Source organism: Haliaeetus leucocephalus, unplaced genomic scaffold, assembly GCF_000737465.1.
Source record: "Haliaeetus leucocephalus isolate CR32 unplaced genomic scaffold, Haliaeetus_leucocephalus-4.0 Scaffold1, whole genome shotgun sequence".
Lineage (NCBI taxonomy): Eukaryota > Metazoa > Chordata > Aves > Accipitriformes > Accipitridae > Haliaeetus > Haliaeetus leucocephalus.
Window position 1 is genome coordinate 15,580,587 of NW_010972437.1, and position 19,901 is coordinate 15,600,487.

General features: G+C 37.8%; 1 protein-coding gene across 1 annotated transcript in view; it reads left to right on the top strand.

Annotated features, from left to right (window-relative positions):
- Positions 1–166: 166 nt before the first annotated feature.
- The window catches only part of KCNH7 (potassium voltage-gated channel, subfamily H (eag-related), member 7), a 241,098-nt gene continuing 221,363 nt past the window's right edge, over positions 167–19,901 (top strand). The window contains exons 1-2 of the mRNA XM_010567570.1: positions 167–742; positions 2,790–3,020. Of these exons, the coding sequence (XP_010565872.1) occupies positions 667–742; positions 2,790–3,020 (307 nt within the window). The 5' untranslated portion in view covers positions 167–666. The remainder of the gene's footprint in view (positions 743–2,789; positions 3,021–19,901) is intronic.

Sequence of the window (19,901 nt, forward strand, 5' to 3'; positions counted from 1 at the left end):
CCCCCGCCGCCAGCGCCCTCGGTCCCCGCTGCCCCCCTGCAGCCGCAGCGTGGGGGATGTGGCACGTCGCGGTGCTGCCGGGGTGTAGCTCATTCCTGCTGCCGCTGTTTGTCGCTGAGTTTTGAAGAGATTTATTGGCTGGCTCTTGCTAAGCCACGCTTGAGTAATCCGAGCTGCTGCGCGCCGTGGTGAAGCCCGGAGGGGGGGAACGTCACTCCCTCTGGCAGCGGAGCAACATTAGTCTTCCAGCCCTCTAACCATCACTACAGCGTCGGAAACTGCCGGGTCACAGCCGTTTGCTTTGGAAAATTGGCGATGTTTGGTGCTAGAGATCGATTACCCTTGTAATCTTCCCCCCCACCACCACCTCCTGCTGCTTACCCCACCCCTACCCGCCCCAGACAATAGCGTCCGAGCTCCTCCAGGAAAAAAAAATAGAAAAGAAAGCAAGGAAGGAAAGAAAGAAAAAGAAAGAAACTGGGGGATGGATCTGACTCCGATAGGAAAAGCGTGTATCTAGAAGTGGTGCTAATGGGAAGAGATTTCCGAGCTCCAGAGGACGATGATTTGTCACAAAGGGTAGCTGGCTCGGTGCTTTGGGCTGGAGCCGTGTAGGAGATCCTTGGAGAAGTCCTTGTGCACAGAAAACCGAAGACCTGTACAAACATGCCTGTTCGCAGAGGTCATGTGGCACCACAAAATACATTTTTGGGTACAATCATACGAAAATTTGAAGGGCAAAGTAAGTTCTCTCTTTCTATCTATTTTGCTACAGTAGTTTGATTCTGCTTGTGACTAAATGGACAGCAGCTCCAGACTATTTTAAGTTTGTAGCTTGGAAAGAAAACCCCAGAGGTAAGGAGGGGATCCCTGGCAGGAGTAACGTTGGTTTTGATCTAGCATACGGACTGCCGACTTGAATTATCGGGCTTTTATTCCCCCCCGCTGTTTCAAGGAATAGTTTTTATCTTTGACTGTATCCATATTGTATAGCTATAGAAGTTGTATCTTTTACCTTCTTCTGAACTGGTAAGACGGCTCTAAAAGCAGAGTGTATAATCTTGCTGCCTGTGCGATGTCTAAAAAATAAGCTAGATTTATTATTATGATATTGTTATTATTATTAATTATCATTGTTTTTTCAAAATAAAGAAGAACAGCCAGACTTTGATTTAGAGGGAACAGATAAGATGCAGAGGAGTTATTAAGGGGAAAATACTCTCTTACCTTGTTGTCATGACTGCATTTTAACGTAGCTGTCAAATATTTCTGCTTTGTTTATGGAAGCCTAAAATATCTATCAAACCAGTGCAAATGCATCCTCAGGGAGAGTCTTGTGAGATCTTTTCCAATGCAGCAGTTTACTACCTGTCGAGGAGGCTGAAGCTGAAGTGTTTTTCCTGGCCGAATTCTGGTTTACTGTTAACAGTGAGAAGGAACACTTGATGCTTAAAATGAATTTCATTTAGAAACAGTAGTTTTGATATATGTACATTTATTTAAATATTTAGCATAATTGCAGTATCAGTCTGGTGCAAACCCTTACAGCTAATTCCAGTTTAGATACTTCCTTACACTTAAACCCACGTTACCAATTTAATATTTATATTATTTGAGAAGAAAATAAAGATGGTGTTTGTAGTCCTAATTTATCTAAATGCTAAGTCAGTGTTGCTACTCCGGTAAAGTTTTTATGCAGTAAACTGTATATATTTTTAAGAGAATAAAGCACTACCTACTAAATAGGCAAGTGGTAGTGAAAGTTCAGCATGATTGAAAGACAGTAGAAAAAGCAAGAATGAAATCCATATTTTTTTCTCCAAATATTTCACTGGGTTTAAAGACAGGATATCATTAAAATTTTGAAGACTTGTACTGCTAACTTGGTGTCACGTAAAAAGTCTTTTATAAAGCAAGGGACCTACTAATGTGATTAAGTAAGCAGAAAATCATGTTACTAACAGTAAATGTATCAAAGCTGCACATTTATAATTACAATGGGAATAGTGTGTTATAGTGGTAAACAGAAACAAATGAAATAACAGTTGAAAACTTTTGAACCTTTTGTCAGGTGAGGGTTTGGAAAAGGATGATGGACCGAGGCACGGAACTTCAGCGGACTATGCAAAATGTTTCCAACATCACAATCTTTGGTTTTCATGTACCTTCATGCTCTTGGGGGTTTTTTTTTTTCTTTTTAACTAAGGAATATTTTCTTTTATAAATATAACTTCTAAAACAATCACAGAGGAAAAAAAAAATTATCATGTTCTCTTCTAGATAGTTTTGTTAAGATACTGACTATAAACTTTCTGTCATTCACCTCAATGAAAATCCCTACAGAGTAGACTGAGCCGGTTGGACCTTACCCCAGGAAGCCCTTCACTTGAGGAGAGTCCCCTTCCTGAGGCCCCACTTCCCCCCAAAAAGAAGCTACTAACTTTTCAAGGACTTGCCTGGAGTTATGGCTGACAGGATGGCGCTCATCACCTGGGTTTCAGTGAAGCTATAAAAGACAAAATATTGTAGTCAAAAGGAGTTTTGCAACAGACTTGCATAATCTGGTTTTATTTCCTTAAAAGACAACTGTCTTCATCTGTAATGTATTCTAAATTGATTGAAGTTTCTTTAAAAGCTGTGGATCAAATTAGCTACATTAAATAACTGAAAATCTCTGCATTTCAGGCATTCCAGTGAAAAGAAGGGTTATTTAGCATCCATCCATGCAATCGACACTTTATGAAATGCTGAAAGAGTACTAAAAAATGCATCACTTTCTTTTATTGCAGATAAAAAATTCATCATTGCTAATGCTAGAGTGCAGAATTGTGCTATCATCTACTGCAATGATGGGTTCTGTGAGATGACCGGCTTCTCCAGGCCAGATGTCATGCAGAAACCTTGCACCTGTGATTTTCTTCATGGGCCAGAGACCAAAAGACATCATATTGCCCAAATTGCTCAAGCACTGCTGGGGTCAGAGGAGAGGAAAGTAGAAGTCACCTATTATCACAAAGATGGTAAAGTCTGTTTTTATTTTACGACTTTTTGTGTGTTTGGTTATCAGTTGATTGGTAAAAGAGGTGTGTATGATCTGCTGGCCAGACCCTTTGCTGGAGTAGTGTTGTAATTTCCCTGAAGTCCAGTGAAGCACACTTACGTATACCAGTTAGGGAATCTGCCCTGAAAGTAGTGGGTGTACAGACTATATCACTGTACGCTGACTCTAACAGCTGAATGAAGCTGGCACTGTGTTTGCAACTGTTGAACAAAAGTTCTCCTCTTGGTTGGTTTAAAGCAGATGTAAATCTCACAAAGTAAACAGCCCTACAACAATGGACAGATAAGACAAGCACAGAGGGGGCATCCTGTGAATCTTAACTTTTATGAACTGTTTCATCTCACAGGACATAGGAATGCTGTAGCAGTTTGAGGGGGCTTAACTCTGCCTGCCTCACACGACTGGAACCATACCTTGATTTAAATGCAGTATTTCACTGGAAAAAATATAACAGAGTTAAAAGTAGCAAAAATTGGCCTATCATGAAAAAAGCATTAGCTTATAAAGAAAGGGGCAAGTCTTTTTCAGAGGTGAGATACTGTGAAGTTGGAGTACCTGCGACTGAACCACAGAAGTTGCCCTAGAATTAGGTTGTCAGAATAAAATTTTGAGATGGCTAAACTATGAAGGGTTTCCCTGTTATTCAGTGAAGACTTAATATATGAAGAATGGCTAAATCTGCTATGCTGATGCTTTTTTCTTGTTAAGAGCATAAAATGAATAAATGGCTTTATTTGCAGATTAAAAAAATGCATACACGTGAAAACTAATTATGATAATAGTCATAGGTAGGGTTTGTTGTTTTTTTTTTAATTACCCAGGGTTATTTACAGAAATATCCATCTTCCAAACAAATCCAAGTAATGGATAAGTGTGATGTACCTTATTCTGTCTCTTGTTCTGTACACTCTTGGGAGAGGGAAAAGGAAATTCATATTCAAATGCTGAGCTTAAATTAGTTCTGGAGAAGTGCCAGTGTGTTGTTTGCATCAATTTTAGAATCACATGCAATGGATGCTCTCGCATTTTAAAGTCACAGAGTTAAACCCCGTTCTCAATAATTCTGTTGTTATCTTGGACGGACTTAAGTAATATTATTTTTAGCTTAGGCTGGTATAATTCAGATAGGACTCGAGCCAACCATTCTACCCACGCTACCAATATTTAAGCATACTCTTCTTATCATATTCTCAGTAGAGTCCTTTATTCTTCAATCTGGTTTGGTGGTCTGGAGCAGATTTTGGTCAAGATTTGTTGTTGTGGCTGTGCCTTGAACATAGATTTCTCAGGAGACCTGACACCGTGTGTCTTTTACACATCTAGCCTGTGTTTGTGTTAGCTTGGCATGTGTTAAAAATAATATTGCAAAAGGAGGATGTCATTGCTAACTTTCATAGCCACCAGCCTGGAGCACTGTTTTGAGATCTGGTTGTTTAAAAGTGCTTCAGTCTCCCAAGATATTAGGAGGGAGGGAAAGGGACTTAACTGAAGTACTGCTTATCTGTCAATTACCATAAAAATATATTTTTCTAAAATGCTGAATTCTAGCATCATGTAACACAGCATAATCTGTTTGACGCAAACCAAAGTAAAACAGTCCGTAAAAATTGCTGTACCTTTTGTAAATAGTTTTCAATTTTGAAGCACATTATAAATGAGAGTTATGGATTATTCAGTGTAAACAATCTAATGCATAAGGGTTCTCAGTAACTTCACTTCTGTGAATAGTTTCTTTAAATTACTAGACCATATGTTTGAAGGCTAAGGAATTTCAAAAGCTACAGACAACAGTTCTAGACAAATTTGGGTTGAATTCCTCAAAACTTTACTGGCCAAAATGTGAACAGGATTTAGCATGTGCACTATATGCACTGCTAAATTTAAACAAGTACAGGTGAATTATTTTGAATTGGAAATATCATTTAAAATACCAAGTCACTGATTACAGGCAAAATTTGACAAAATACAAGATAGGTCTGACACTGAAATGCGTAAATGTCTGACAGCTTGATCATTTGTATATACAGACTTTTTTGTTTCATTCCACATAATGTTCAATTTCTTTACAAAATGTGATAAAAAGATCTGAAGTTTATGTGGTATCATAAAATTGAAACTACCTATATGATGGATATAATAAATGTCAGTAAACATATTCTATAGTTATTCTAAATTACTGAAAAGACCTACTTCACTTTTCATCTTCACTTCTTCACTTACTTCCTTTTTTCAAGTTTGCAAACTTGATTTTGCTATATAGAGAGTATAATATATATATTTACGCTATACATAACATAGTCTGTATATTAGAACAATATACAGAATGGCGACACCTAACAAGGACTTCCTCCAGGTTCTGAAGCAAAATGAATTTAAAGAATTTTCTAAAAATCTGAGAGCTAAGTGCCTGGTTAGTGGTTTATTTTGTATTGTTTGCTGTGCGTGGATATGGGAATATTTTAGGAGATCGATACCAGCACAGTCAGAAATGTAACTTTCTCCATGTGAGCAACCCAAGTTACTCCAATGAACTACCCACTGCTTGAAAGTTTGATTTGACATTATATTTTATAGCTACCTGTTGTATAATATTTAACATGATACTAAGCATATGGAGGAGGAAGATAGCTCATGAAGGTGTGAATTGCTTGAGGTTCCACCAGCAGGAGTTTCTGAAGACCATATTACACAGTCCTGAATAGATGCCCAGTAAATTGCAAATAAAACCTTATTCCACATCAGACTATCGTTTACTCTACATAAGCCACTGATAGTATTAAAAATTATATTAATATTTCAAAGTAAAGCAAATGTCAGTGGGATCATATATCCCCTCATTTAAAAAGCTAATCTGTCATCAGAAGTCCCGCAATGCAGATATCAGAAAGGGAATCATTCTATAACTAATGCTTTTTCTTTTTAATTCTAAATACCACCTCACATATTTTTAAAATGTCACAGCTTTAAAGTTCAACATAAAACGAAATTCTTGCACTAGAAAAATGGTATTGCATACATACTGGGAATTAGCATTCTGATGTTCTCTACCGGTCTATAGTCTACTTTTCTAGGTGAAAGAAAGTGCAAGATTTTGAGTTTTAAATATCCTGTTGATGCAAGACTGAATGCTGCTGGTTGTTCACTACTTCAACCTTTAGGCCAGATCACACGCTTGGAGAAAAGGGGACAGAAGGATGGGAAAAATTTTGTAGCAGGTTGATTTTCAGAAAAGGGCAGTTGCTTGAATCTACACTGCCTTAAAACACAGCAGACAGAAGATAAAGTGGTCAAAGGAGAATGCAAATTTGATGTATCACGGCTTTATAAACATGGTACCTAGACTGGGCATGTTTCCCTTTTCACTGTGCAGCGTGGGGAGGGTGCAGAGGAGAGGGGGAGAATACTTGTGATGGCTTTGTGTAATTGTTTAGGTGGCATGGAGGTGGGATGCCAGCATTACTTACGCACCCAGCAGGCTGTCTCCCAACCACATCGGTGCTCTACCTTCGCAGAAGTTTTTCACGTTTGCAGCTAAAAGCCTTACTAGCTCCTCTTGCAGTATTTGTATCAGAATAAGATTGTTAATATAGCCTACATTTGGTTTTAATTTCTCCTCACTCCTTTTTCCTTTTAGAAAGGTATTTACACAGTCCAGGCAAAGTTCTAGTCCTCTGTCCTGTTAGACTAGTGCCACAGTAGGTGGTTATATAGTTATCAAAATAATTAGTTACTACTGAGAAAGATGGTTAATGGGAACAGATGGACGCCAAAACTAAGGGTCCAAATTTATAGGTTCTCATCACACAAGGAGCTCCACAAACATCACTGGATGTACTCATGGGATTAAAGACTCAGTAAATTTATTTTTTAATGTAAATATCCCTTTTTAAAAAGAACAGTAAATAAATACAGACAAATCACAAGAACTATTATTTTGAAACAGATTTTTGTTTAAAGTCTTGCCCATTAGGCATTAACATCTGCTTAATTCAAAAATTATACTCTGATATCAAAGTAGCAGTATAGTATATTCCTCACTATATCATAACTTCATTTTCACAAACCTTATAGCTATATAATCTGTATTATTGTTGAAGGTAAGATATTGTTTATACAGAATATCAATTCTTATTTTAATAAAGTTATTTGAGTTGAAAATGTTTGACAGCTCTTCCTTCAAGGACTCCATTTTGCAGTTTAAGTCATTATTGCATAAATCCTTCTTGACAGATGTAAAATATTGCTTGAGGTGGTAAAGCTGTAAAGCTTTTGACATAAAAAGTATAATTATTTTGGGATTGAGAATGGATATATGATAATCAGAAAGGATTGTATCACACTAAATACTTTTTACTTCTTGCTCTATGCTTTGTGGACAACAGTGGGCTATATCTAAGCTTAGAGAGTATGCCTGTTAAAGGGAGGTAAGGAGATCATTTAAGCTTACCCTATCCACATCAGATATTCTAGGGATAAGAAGCACTACGGAAGAGTATAGGTTTCAGTAAAGATAAGATTAAGCAATTATTTTCAGAGTGTTTACAAACCTCACAAATTACTTGCTACTTACCCAGTTTAAGAAATGTAATTTGCTACAACTGACTGCAAATTAAACAAATCTGTGTTTTCAAAACACATTAAGATTCCAAACTAATATTTTTAAGGCCTTTTAGGCTCTTTTTTGAGGATAAGAAAATAAAAAAAAAAAGGTGCAAACATACTGACAAAATAAAGTGAAAATGGTATTAAGTGTTCTTAAATAGAAAGATCGGGACTTCATTTAGAAGGTCATCATCTAGACTTCAGTCAGCATAAGTGTTTTATCACCTGTTTGTGTTCTATAAATGCTGTGAACCTACCAATCAATTTAAAGTACAACTGAAAAGAAAGACTTTTGCATGTGTATCAGGTCCCCTTAGACTAGCTCTAACATGGGGGTCAGCAAGTACAGTCTTGACTGTAGATTCAATGCCTTAACCAGAGCTGATGAGAAAGGTCAGTGAATCAAGTCACTGTCTAATACCCTGCTGCTGTAGGAGTTCTTGGTTTAAGAAATACTGTCTGACTTGATAAAGAAACTGTTACACCCCAACAAAAAGCTGTCCAAAAAACCTGTCTTAATGCAAGGTTTTTCCAAGCATCCTTAAAAAAAACCAATTTGGATCAAATCCAGAATGTTAGTGAAGGTGTTGAACTATTGGAAATGGATGACCTTTTCTCATGTCCGTAGTGTAATAGTACAGACATATCTGGTGTAACCCTACCTCAGGTTTCAATATTTGTCCTAAGAGACAAGACTGTCCCTTGTCCCATTCAGTATTGCTGGTTTTGCAACAGGGAGCACCATCCACAGTGAGCCGATACCTTATTGATCAGAATATCTCATTTACCCATCACCATTCAGTAATGGCTCCTGTGCCTGCCCAGAACTGTGGGTCACTTCTGACTCACATTTTACATGGGATACCTAATGATTATGATAAAGCAGCTCTCAGATATACTAAGCAGGTTTATTTGTGGGCCAATTCCCACTATATTTTTCAATTCCTTGGCTTTCCAATATATTCTTTTCTCTTCTCAGGTTAAGATGAATTTATGTTCAGTAAGAAGGGGGTTTTTATAGAGGATCATTTTTTCCCATGCATGTATTCCTGCTAGTGAGAGACAGTATCTGAATAAAAAGGAACAACAGTTAAAGCACCCTTAAAACTATTCTGTCAGTGTTTAGGGTCAGAAAGCTATGATTAGATATATCTAATTTTAACAAATAATGAAGAATACAACTGCTATTATTATAGCTACTGCATCTTTAACAGAAAAAAAGAATCTTAACTCAGTTTGGAAAAATCCCTTCTGACAGTTTTAAGTCCTTCCATGGCACAAATAAAAAACCTGCAGGCTAGTGGATCAGGAGGAGTCTTTCATTTCAGTACAGAGTCCAGAGGGAACGGTTCTGCCTCTGGACTTCCATAGTACAGTTTTACAGCAGGATTCAGAAAGCCACAGGGTCAACTTATACTGAGCAAGGGACCCAGATTTCCCTTGCTTGAGCTGCAAAAGCATCAGTGATTGCTGACTTTCCAAGATGGAGTCCCACAGTGGTAAGAACGGTGTCACATTCTGGAGTCAAATGGCACTAGAAAGTTACAATATGATACACATACTCAAAATTATGGTTTTTCTAAGCTGTTTAGAATGATAATATCCTATGGAGAAGAGTTTCATCTTTTAATTAGGCATTGCCTGACAAAGTTTTTGTCTGCTTTGAATATGCTCCTTTCAGTTTCAGTGAAAGCTATTTTGGTTTTGGGTTATGAGACAAAAAGAACAGAAGCTGTCAGTCTGTTTTTTTGGTGTGGTTTCACGTGATTTTCTAGTGTCCTCTTTCCGTCTTCAGTGTGCGTCCTTTCTAATGTTACATTCTGATGAGAGTTATTCCATACTCCTAATTTGCGTTACCGATTGGTTCTTTCTCTTCTCCACCAAATTGGCCCATATATCAAAAAGAGATGCACAGAGCAAATCAGACATCATACCTTGCTATAGACGTGGGGGAAGAGCAACTGCTTTTCTAATAGCAGCCTTCTGCATACTTGGTATTATACAAACTTCAGAACCTCACACTTTGAATAGTACCAATGTTGACATTGGTGCTGTTCTCTCTGGTTTCAAGCAATGAAAAGAGAATAGTAGTGTGGGTTAGATTTTATCTTGGTGGTTTCAAGTCCAGTTTTAAAGTGTTCCCTACATATTTGACTTAGTGTATGACTCAGTCTATGTACTAGACAGTCAATATTCTTCCCAGCTTCCCAGCTAAGCGTGGAAAAAGTTTAATCGAGCGGTATAGGAAGGATTCAGAGTAGCAAGACCAAGCTGACTATGGAAATTGCTAACTCACTCTGGAAACCATGTATCTCAAACACAGTCAGAACTGTAGCTGTGAACCTAGTAGATCGAGGCAGAGCAGATGCATGACAATAACAGTGGCGTAATGTGGCTCTATAGTTACAGCTGGTTTCATGTAGTCTACACCTCTAAAAGTTTGCATCTCTGAGGAGAGACGTATTGATGTAATAATTTTGTATAGCTTGAACTTTTTAGTGTAGTTTACTGGTTTGTTTTAAAGGAAATAACACACATATTTGAATTATTTCTTAGAAATTAAAGTTCCATTTGGAAAGCAGAATTACAGCCATAACTAGTCACAAAATGCTTTTTGACCTCCAGCATTTCCATAGATATCCCATTTTAAGCTCCCTCACCAACTTTCTGGTACAACATAGCCTTTTCGTTTCTATTCTTCTTACTTATTTAATTCTGTAATCACAGTGAAGTCTCATCAGTAAAGATCACAATAAAGGATACCAAAATTCAATCTGAAAAAAAGTCAAAGTAAACAGTGTAAAGGGGAGGTCCTGTTGTCTTTTCCTGTTTCATTAACCAGTCTGTAGTTATAGATCTCATTATACCTAGTTTTGATAATGCTCTCAATTATAGCACTGAAGCGTTAGCCACAAGAAGAAGATATTCTGGCTTCATTGCTAACAAAGAGCCATCATATCATCAAAATCTAAAGATGGTGTATAAATATCTACATTATTAACTATTTCATTGCTGGTAGTTGAGTGGAAATGACTAGAAGAAAGCTTAGGCCAGAAATCACAGCTGCCGTCAGTACTTCCCTGCTTGCTGAAATTTCTTGCTTTCCTATCCTCATTCCTCCATAGTACCATAGTCAATAAAAATCCTTTCTTTTACATGTTGCTGTGACCTCATTTAAATCCCTGATTTGCCATATGAGACTGCAGTGGAAACCAGAAAGTCTTGTCTAAATGGTCAGCTCAGTTCAGAGAAACACAACAAGAGTTTACTTCAAATACTGGGAAATTAGGATTTATCACAATACTCAAATACACTGATCCTTGACAGCATCAACTCATGAAATGTTGGCCTCTTTAGAGCAAATGCCTGGGACTATATAGTAACTGATTGTTTCTGCACCCAGAAATACTCCTAAAGGCCTGAGAACAAGATATTAATACCTACAGATAGAGGACTCTGCTTGTGCACCCACAGCTTTCATGGAATTAAACTGTGAAGTTTAACTTTTGCAACACTAAAAATCCCGATCTTTAGGTATTAGAGCACTGCTGGTAGAGATGTATTATGCCATTGCTAGTATTAGCTGTCTCTGAGCTGCTACGTACAAAGACAACAAGTTATGAAAGAAACATGCAAAACATAGACAAAACCTTCCTCCATTTTAATCCACAGAGTAGAGAGGCAGAGATGACTTCAGAACAAGGATAGATATATATTAGGGGTTTTGCCTTTGTCTTACACTTAGGCTGTTTGAAAAGCAGTTAATCATCACGTAAATATGTTTCATCACTAACACACATGTTCTAAAGTATTTGTTCACAGCTGTTCTCAGACTTTGGAGTCTGTGCCCTTTTGAGATTATTTATTTCTTAGAGCATTCTCTACTGATTTTCATTCAAATCAATGCAAGTGTATCTCTGAAAATAGCTTGCAAATTTCCTCCTTTCAAAACTCATTTGTGCCAATCTGCTTTACTCCTTCCTCTCTGGAAAAAATGCCAGATAATTGCATTAGTATTTTGCATGTTTATGGCTGTTGTACAAGAAAGCATTTCTTTTTATACTTTCAAAAGAACATGAAACTCAGTAGTCCATAAATCCTATTGTCATGGTATTTAAGGTTAAAATACTGTTGCAGTTCTGTCTACTTGCTTGAAAAAATGGCTTTCAATTCACAAATAGGAAAGAAAGAAAGAAAACCTAAAGTCCATGTCGTTTTAAATAATGATAATAAAAGAAAGGAAAATGTGTTCATTTTTTCCCATCATAAATGGCCAGCATTATTTTTGCACGATAAAATATACCAGGAATCAATTTAACACCAAAGTCTATCTAACAGAAAAGACAAGACTTCCCAAGAGGACTGTTTCTGGAGTCATGGACATCATGCCGTATAGTGTGAGAGAATAACAGCCCTGAAGTACAAAACCAGGTATCTATAAATCAATATCTGAGCCTTCTCTGTGGATTAATGGAGCGGCTCATGAACTGGTGTGAATGACAGCCTATATATAATGTCAATCCTGAGCCAGTCCGTGCTGGTCCACATTTCAGAGCATCCTTAGTGCTTCTCTAAGTTACACTGATTGTTTATGGCAACAAGAATACGGGGTGGCACAGAAGCAGCTTTAGTGTTTTACCCACACAGTTTCAAAGAAAAGTTTTGTAGAGGGATAAAGAAAAGTTTTGTAGAGGGATGAAGCAGAGTTTGAGTACTGTTTGTGGGTGACCACAAAACTGTATTAAGACATTGTTTCTCTTTATCCTAAAACTTGCAAATCACTTCTCATGTCAGCAGTAGAACTAGGGTCTAAGGAGCTGCTCCCAGATGCTTAAAAAGTTAATTAAAAACTACTAACTGCTACTGCAGCTACAAGCAGAATTAGTGTCTGATATGTGTGATGTTTGCAGATCAGGCGCTAGGTGCAGGTGGCGTCCTCCTTCTCTGGTTACTGTTTATTTAAAGAGGGGAAAAAAGGAAGGAATACATGGTCCACAGACAACTATTCTTCCTAGCTGACAGATATGCAATTTTATTTTACAAAAACAACTACACAAACCAAGAATATTACAGCTGAGGGAGCTTTTCAATAGACTGTGCAGGTCTATTTACATGCGTTTCTCGTTGTCTTTTGACCTCATTCATGAAAAAAACCCAGATCCTGCAGAAGCAGAATTTCCAGTAGTGTCACTGTCTCTGCAGAACTTGACATATGCAAAACATAATTATTAGCCAGGTAAATACATTGTGTGTGGCTGCCTGTATCTCAAACATGATTTCCCTCACGTTTGAGTGTGCAAGAGCATTTGCCCCTGCTTCATGGGAGCCGAGTGAATTTTTCCCTTTTACGTAATATTTTGGTCTTAATCCCTTTTCCTTTCATCTTGGGATCATTTTCCTGTAAATAAAAAAAGTTGTGAATAAAACACTTTATTTCAACTTTCTAAGGAATTTAAGAAAATATATCAACTGTTTTTTGAAATGATGGAGAAAAAATTCTACATGTCTAACCTTGATTGTTACCTGGAAAGTAGATTATCCAAACTGGGGGTTTTTGCCCCTTAGGGGCCACAAGCTCTAAAATATCAGACATAACTAAAGTATCATAGTTACAAAGATCACACAGAGGTTCAGTTACTCCAAGGGAAATGACTGACCTGAACTTTTACATGTAAATGCAAATTTAGGACTAGATTTTCAATTATATGTATTATGTCATATATATTATAAAAGGGCACTTCTCCCTCTCAAGAGGTTTAACAACCACTTTGAGGAGCTGCCAGAATTACCTCCTACCTCATCATAGAATCATAGAATACAAACTGATACTCTGGAGTTCACAACAGTTTTACTAATAAAGCATTATTCTTACTAAATACATTCAGTCACAGGAAGTCTGAACGGAACAGCAAATTAAAGTGACTCCTAATGAGCTGATTGACTAATGCACTGAGTCTCTTACCTTGAAAGACATTATTCTTGAAAAGCTCACAGTTCCAAACCATCATTCTCTACTGTATTTTTGCACTATCCTCCTCTCTTTTCTAAGACACTACACCAAGGTTGCATTGTAACATTTCCCAGTATAGACAAGAGCATTGTGTATATATAAATAAATGCACAAAACCCCCCAGCCCCAACATGATCAAGTCCAAGAAATTGATATCAGAGTGAGAATATGAAATGATACTCAACAGGGAATAGTTCTGTAGAACAATCTTTAATAGGAATTGCACAGAATAGGAGTTATTCTTAAACAAGTATCTGAGACCACAGGCCAGGTCTGAGAAAAGAGACACCCTAGTATGATGCAGTTGTGTACATGTCTCTGTCCTGTCTGTAATAAAGGATAATTTCTAGAGAAACTCCATCTTCTGTTAGAGAGGGTACACACTGTAATGATCTTCAAGTGCTAGAACAGGGTTAGAGACAGCTGGGGTTATTCTGAACGGCAGAAGGGGCCAAACTGTTTCCTTCGCTTGCCACAGGGTTAAAGAACGCAAAGGTGGAGTCGAGTCGCTGTTCATCTTTTTCCTGTGTAACCCCTGTATCAAGTTCAGCCCTCAGGGTTTCCAAATTTGATACAGAAAATAGAACTACTACATAAATGGCAAAGAAAAAAATATACGAGGCATGCTTAAGAAAGTTCAGTGGCTGCTAAGCTCACACTTTGTCCGAACAGGAAACTTCTCATTTGCAAGTCTCACATTGGACTTTGTTGTGATAGTTGTAGCGCCTATTCAGGAGCCACGAATCAGCCACACAAAGCCTATGCATCATTCTTAAACCACATCAATATTTTAAAAGAAAGCAAAACTATATCTTATCTGAGCATTATTTGGTTTTAACTGGTGCTGCATGTATCATATAATGAACAAGGCTTTATTTCCTCCCCAAAACAAAAAACTCCTACTCTTCAAACATTCAAGTAACTGAAATTTCATCAGACTCTAGCTTGATTCAGCTTTCTGGGTGTGTATAATGGAGTCTGTTCTCCATGATCCTGCATACTTGTGAGAGTTACATAAACTTACCAATGGGAAAAAGGACATTTCTGCAGGATCTAGTACATCTGTTCAGATTCAACTAGCTCATCTCTAAACTTGATACATTAACCAGGGATATTCTTATAACATAGTTTAAATTGTAACTTTTTCCTCTCTTGGATTTCACCCTTTGTTTGTATCTTGTTTTTTAGAAACTGGCACAATCTGTATAACAAGTAATGCTTTGTTTCACATGGGAATCTTTAAATAGCAATCACTCAGCCGCGTTTGCTTTCAGAAAGCATTCCGTTAGCATGGCACATACTCTAACTAATATATAACATTTTACCATTCCAGTATAGCAAAGAAGCCCTTTTGTTAGATTGGTCTATTATAGCCATCATATTTTCACAGAATCAAGAAGAATTCAGGTCAGGAGGAGACTTAGGAGGTCGTCCAGTCCAGCCTCATGCTGAAAGCAGGAGCAACACAGAATTTAGACTAGGTTCCTTAGGGCTTAGTCCAGTTGGGTGCCAGGATGGAGACCACACAGCCTCTCCAGGCAACCTCTTCCAGTGCTCAGTTACCCTCATATTGAAAATGGTTTCTCCTTATGCCATGTCAAGACCTTCCCCATTTTAATTTAAAGCATTGCCTATCATTCTCCTGCCATGCACCTCAATAAAGAGCCTGCCTCCATCTCCTGGTAATTTCCTCATAGTTACTGAAGGGCTGTTACTACATCCCTCAAAACTACCTCTTCTCTAGGCTCCTGGCCAAGGCCAGTTTCCTCAACCTCTCCTCACAGGACATGTGCTCCACACCCATATCCATCTTGGTGGCCTCCGCTGGCCCCACTCAAGTTTATCAACATCTGTCTTGTACTAGCAGTCCAAAGCTGGATGCGCCATTCCAGGTGTGACCTAATGAGCACGGAGGAAAGGGGAAGTATCACTTTCCTCAGTCTGCTGGCTATGATACAACCCAGTATGCTTTATCCTGGACACAGGTGGACTCAAATTTCTCAAGAGATCCCTGACGCAATCCTCTTCCAGTACCTTGAACCCTGTCTTCCTTGAACCCTGTTTCAAGATTCAAACGTCTCCCAGACTGAGGCAGTGAATGTATAGAGTACCTCAGCTTTATCTGCATCCATTGTCACTACATCACCCTCCCCACTCAGCAGCAGGCTCGCATTCTACTTGTTTATTCTTTTACTGCTAACGTAGCTAGCAACAGAAGCACTTCTTGTTGCCCTTGATATCCCTAGAGTTTCAAGTCTAGCTCAGCTTTTCCCTTCCTAAGACCATCCCAGCATGCCTGGGCCGTGTTTCTGTATTCCTCCTTTGTAGCCTGCCCTTGCTCCCACCTCCTCTATATGTCTTTTTGGTTTGGTTTTTTTTTTTGCACTGGAGCTCAGTCATGAGTTCCTTGCTGAGCCATCTGGTATTCTGATACATCTACTCATTTCTCCGAGTATTTGGATGGACTACTATTATGCTTGAGGGAGGGTGTTTGAGGGTGTTTCCCTCTGGAAAGTTTGAAGAACTAATGGGTTAGTTTCCAGATTTTTTTCTTTTTTTTTTTTTCTTAATTCAGTAACATGTAGGTATTTTACACATCTTTTATTATACTAATTGGCATTCTCTACTACTTTTATAGATTCCTCTTACCTGAATGTTCAGTATTATGTCAAGTTTTATACATGAAATTTTACGTAACTTAGGTACACTTATACATGCATTAGAAAATCCTGTTTACGTTGTACATCAAAGGTAGTTGAAATTGCAACCTAGATATTGTTTGCCAGAACATCTTTTCCAAATGTCATTACTGATGTGCTACATGGTATAAATTCCATGTTGCTACCCATTTTATTCTGAACTATATGCTCAGTGTTTTCCTGTATTGGAGGCCAATCTGCCTGGCCTGTTAGGCATCTGCCTGGTTTTCTTTGGGAGATTTTTTTATACAAACATGTGTTTGAGTTAAGAAGAAAACAGACATTCTAATGCTTATTTTTCCATGGATTACAGTCATCCAAACAGCTTAATGCTAATGATAATTGCAATGGAGTTCTTTTTGTAAGTTTTAGAAGCAGTTAATCAATTGTCTTATACTGGGAGATAAATGCAACTGCCACTGACAAACAAGTAGGGCATCCCTGGCACACATTTTTCAGCAGTTCATTCCTATCATTAAAGATGTGCAGAAGACAGATCTTCTAAGAGAGAAATATTTTTCACATCATGTGGAATTCTTGTAGAGACTCTCAGTAGTGAGGTAAGCTTATTGAAACACTCTCTCATCTCCGAAGAAAAAGGTTGTGGCTAACATTTCCTTATATAGGTCATGGCAAAAGACATCACTTTCTTCTCCATTTCTCTTCTGCCACTTTTTATTTCATATTTTCTTCAAGAAATGATAGATACAGTGATTTGTCCTATGCTCTTTCCTCCAGGTTAGTAACTACGGGAGATAGAAATCTGCTGTTTCCTTCAAGGGTTAATACTACCCTTTTTCTTTAGGCCAATGCCAACTACCCTTCCCCTACCCTATCAAACAACGCAATCAATATTGAAGTGCGCAAACTACCTCCTGACAGCAGCTCAGCACATCTGGCTGCCAGTATTGATGGCACTCAGCACCCTGCTGGAGCTGGCCCCTAACCCATGGAGCATATTGTGTCAGCAGCAGAGCATCGGGAATCCTGGCAGCTTTTGTGGTACTGCGCTGATGTCAGATCCAGGGTTTTAAGCAGTGCCCCTTCAAATACCCGTCATTTAGGGATGTGATTCCATCTGAGGATATTGAAAAAGATAACTGAGACATGATCTCACTGGCTTAAGTCACCCCAGTTGGGTGGCCTGACAGCCTACTCAGGTCTGTAACCCATTGTCGTGGTTTAACCCCAGCCAGCAACTAAGCACCACGCAGCCGCTCACTCACTCCAGTGGGATGGGGGAGAAAATCAGGAAAAGAAGTAAAACTCCTGGGTTGAGATAAGAACGGTTTAATAGAACAGAAAAGAAGAAACTAATAATGATAATGATAACACTAATGAAATGACAACAGTAGTAATAAAAGGATTGGAATGTACAAATGATGTGCAGTGCAATTGCTCACCACCCACCGATCGACACCCAGTTAGTCCCTGAGCAGCGATCCCCTGCCCCCACTCCCCTCAGTTCATACACTAGATGTGGTGTGACATGGTATGGAATACCCCGTTGGCCAGTTTGGGTCAGGTGCCCTGGCTGGGCATGAGAAGCTGAAAAATCCTTGACTATAGTCTAAACACTACTGAGCAACAACTGAAAACATCAGTGTTATCAACATTCTTCACATACTGAACTCAAAACATAGCACTGTACCAGCTACTAGGAAGACAGTTAACTCTATCCCAGCTGAAACCAGGACACCCATTCCATGTTTTCTTTCAGTTCTTTATAGATAGACAAGGACTGTTAAACAAACACAATGTAACAATTAAAGCATATTTAATGAATATTATTAATGATGAGTTCAACTGCTGTTTGAACGTGTTGATAAGCTTCATTAAATATACTTCCACTGACTAAAACAGCACTGATGATATTTTTAATTTTATTATTAAAATAATTTTCTCCCTACTGCTTGCATATTTGACACTTACAAATCTGTTTGTTCCATGCTGGATTTTATTTTTAATCATCCTAATGTGATGTTAAAAAGTTCATCGATAAAACCCGCTTTACTGACTCTAAAAAGAAACTGTCTTTTACTCTCTTTCCATGTGACAGATAAAAGTATCTTGGGGGTGTACAACAGCAGTCCCTGGTGTTACATTACCAATGCTGGTTGCCCCTACAATCAATTAATTTGATGGTGCAGAAGAGAACATATCTAGCATATGCATTACAATATAGTATTATGTAAGGATTTCTGATTTGGTCTTTTTTTTTTAAGTGTGTTTTTTATTTCAACTCAGATGCAAAGCCATTCCTACTTCTACAGTAGTCAATGAGAGATTCACACATTGACAGTATAATTGCAATCATTTCTGCATGTAACAGATATAGTGTAGTATTCAGGGTAGCTACTTGTATGTGCTTCATTTCCACATAGGGTGAATTTTGTGTGCATAGCACTGTGACGTATGTCTTATTTTTAATTTAAAGGAAAGAGAATATAAAAATCTTTTCTTATTCTCGGACTGGACCAAATTGCCATTGTCAGATTGTCCACTAATAGCCGATTGCAAATGTTGACTTGTTTTTGTCAAGGAGAGCAGTTAAAAATACTTGGCTTTATGAGGCTTGTGTAAAGTCAGAATGTGACCAAGAGCCAAAAGGATGGCTTTTTTAAGCCTTGTTTCTGATACTGTGCTTTGTAGAGGAACACAATTATCTTTACAAACAGGTATTACAAAACAACTTACCCTTACGACTAACATAACTTCAGAAATGGTGTTTACTTCCCAGTTATTTATGGTTTTTATCTAAAAAAAAAAAAAGAAATGTAAACCCAACCTCCCAAATCAAATAAGTTTAATTTCTAAGAAGATTTTTTAATAACTGTAAAGCTTGTGTGCTTTTATTTGGATTTGAAATGCTTGAAAATATTTGATAGTTATATGTTTGATATTTAGATATTTGATAAAGGCTTTACAAGAATATGCTTTTTTGAAACCTTGTTGAACAGATCACCCTTCTAATGATGAGTCATTCTTTTTAGATACACAATATATTAGAATGTACATTTTGCAAGCAATTATGAGAGCAAAATAACTTAGAGATATTTTTAAATTGAAGTAATTTCATACTAACTACAGCCCTAATATGTAGGGTTATGGCATTTTTATTATTCTTTGAAATTACCATTTTCTCTCTGGAACCCAAGATAATCAAAGGGAATTTTAGAGATCAGGGCAGTGAGTTCAACCATGGAACTGCCCAGGTCTATTGGCAGGGAAAAAGAAGTGTATTATTTTAAAGTGGTAATGCTAAATATAAACCTTTTTTTGAGTACAGGATTGACAATTCCATTAAGCCTACCTAATCGTCCTTTCTGAAGTGCAGCAAAAAGGGTAAGCAAAATGTCTGGCTAAAGGCTACTGTGTATCACTCCAAATTGCTTTTTCCAAAGCCTACAATGGTAAATTCAGCTTTCCTTTCAATATTTTAGGCAGTATAGAGGCCTTCATGCATACCTGTGTTGGTGGTTGATGGTATCTTACATTTTATGGGAATAAAATACAAGAACTGTGATGC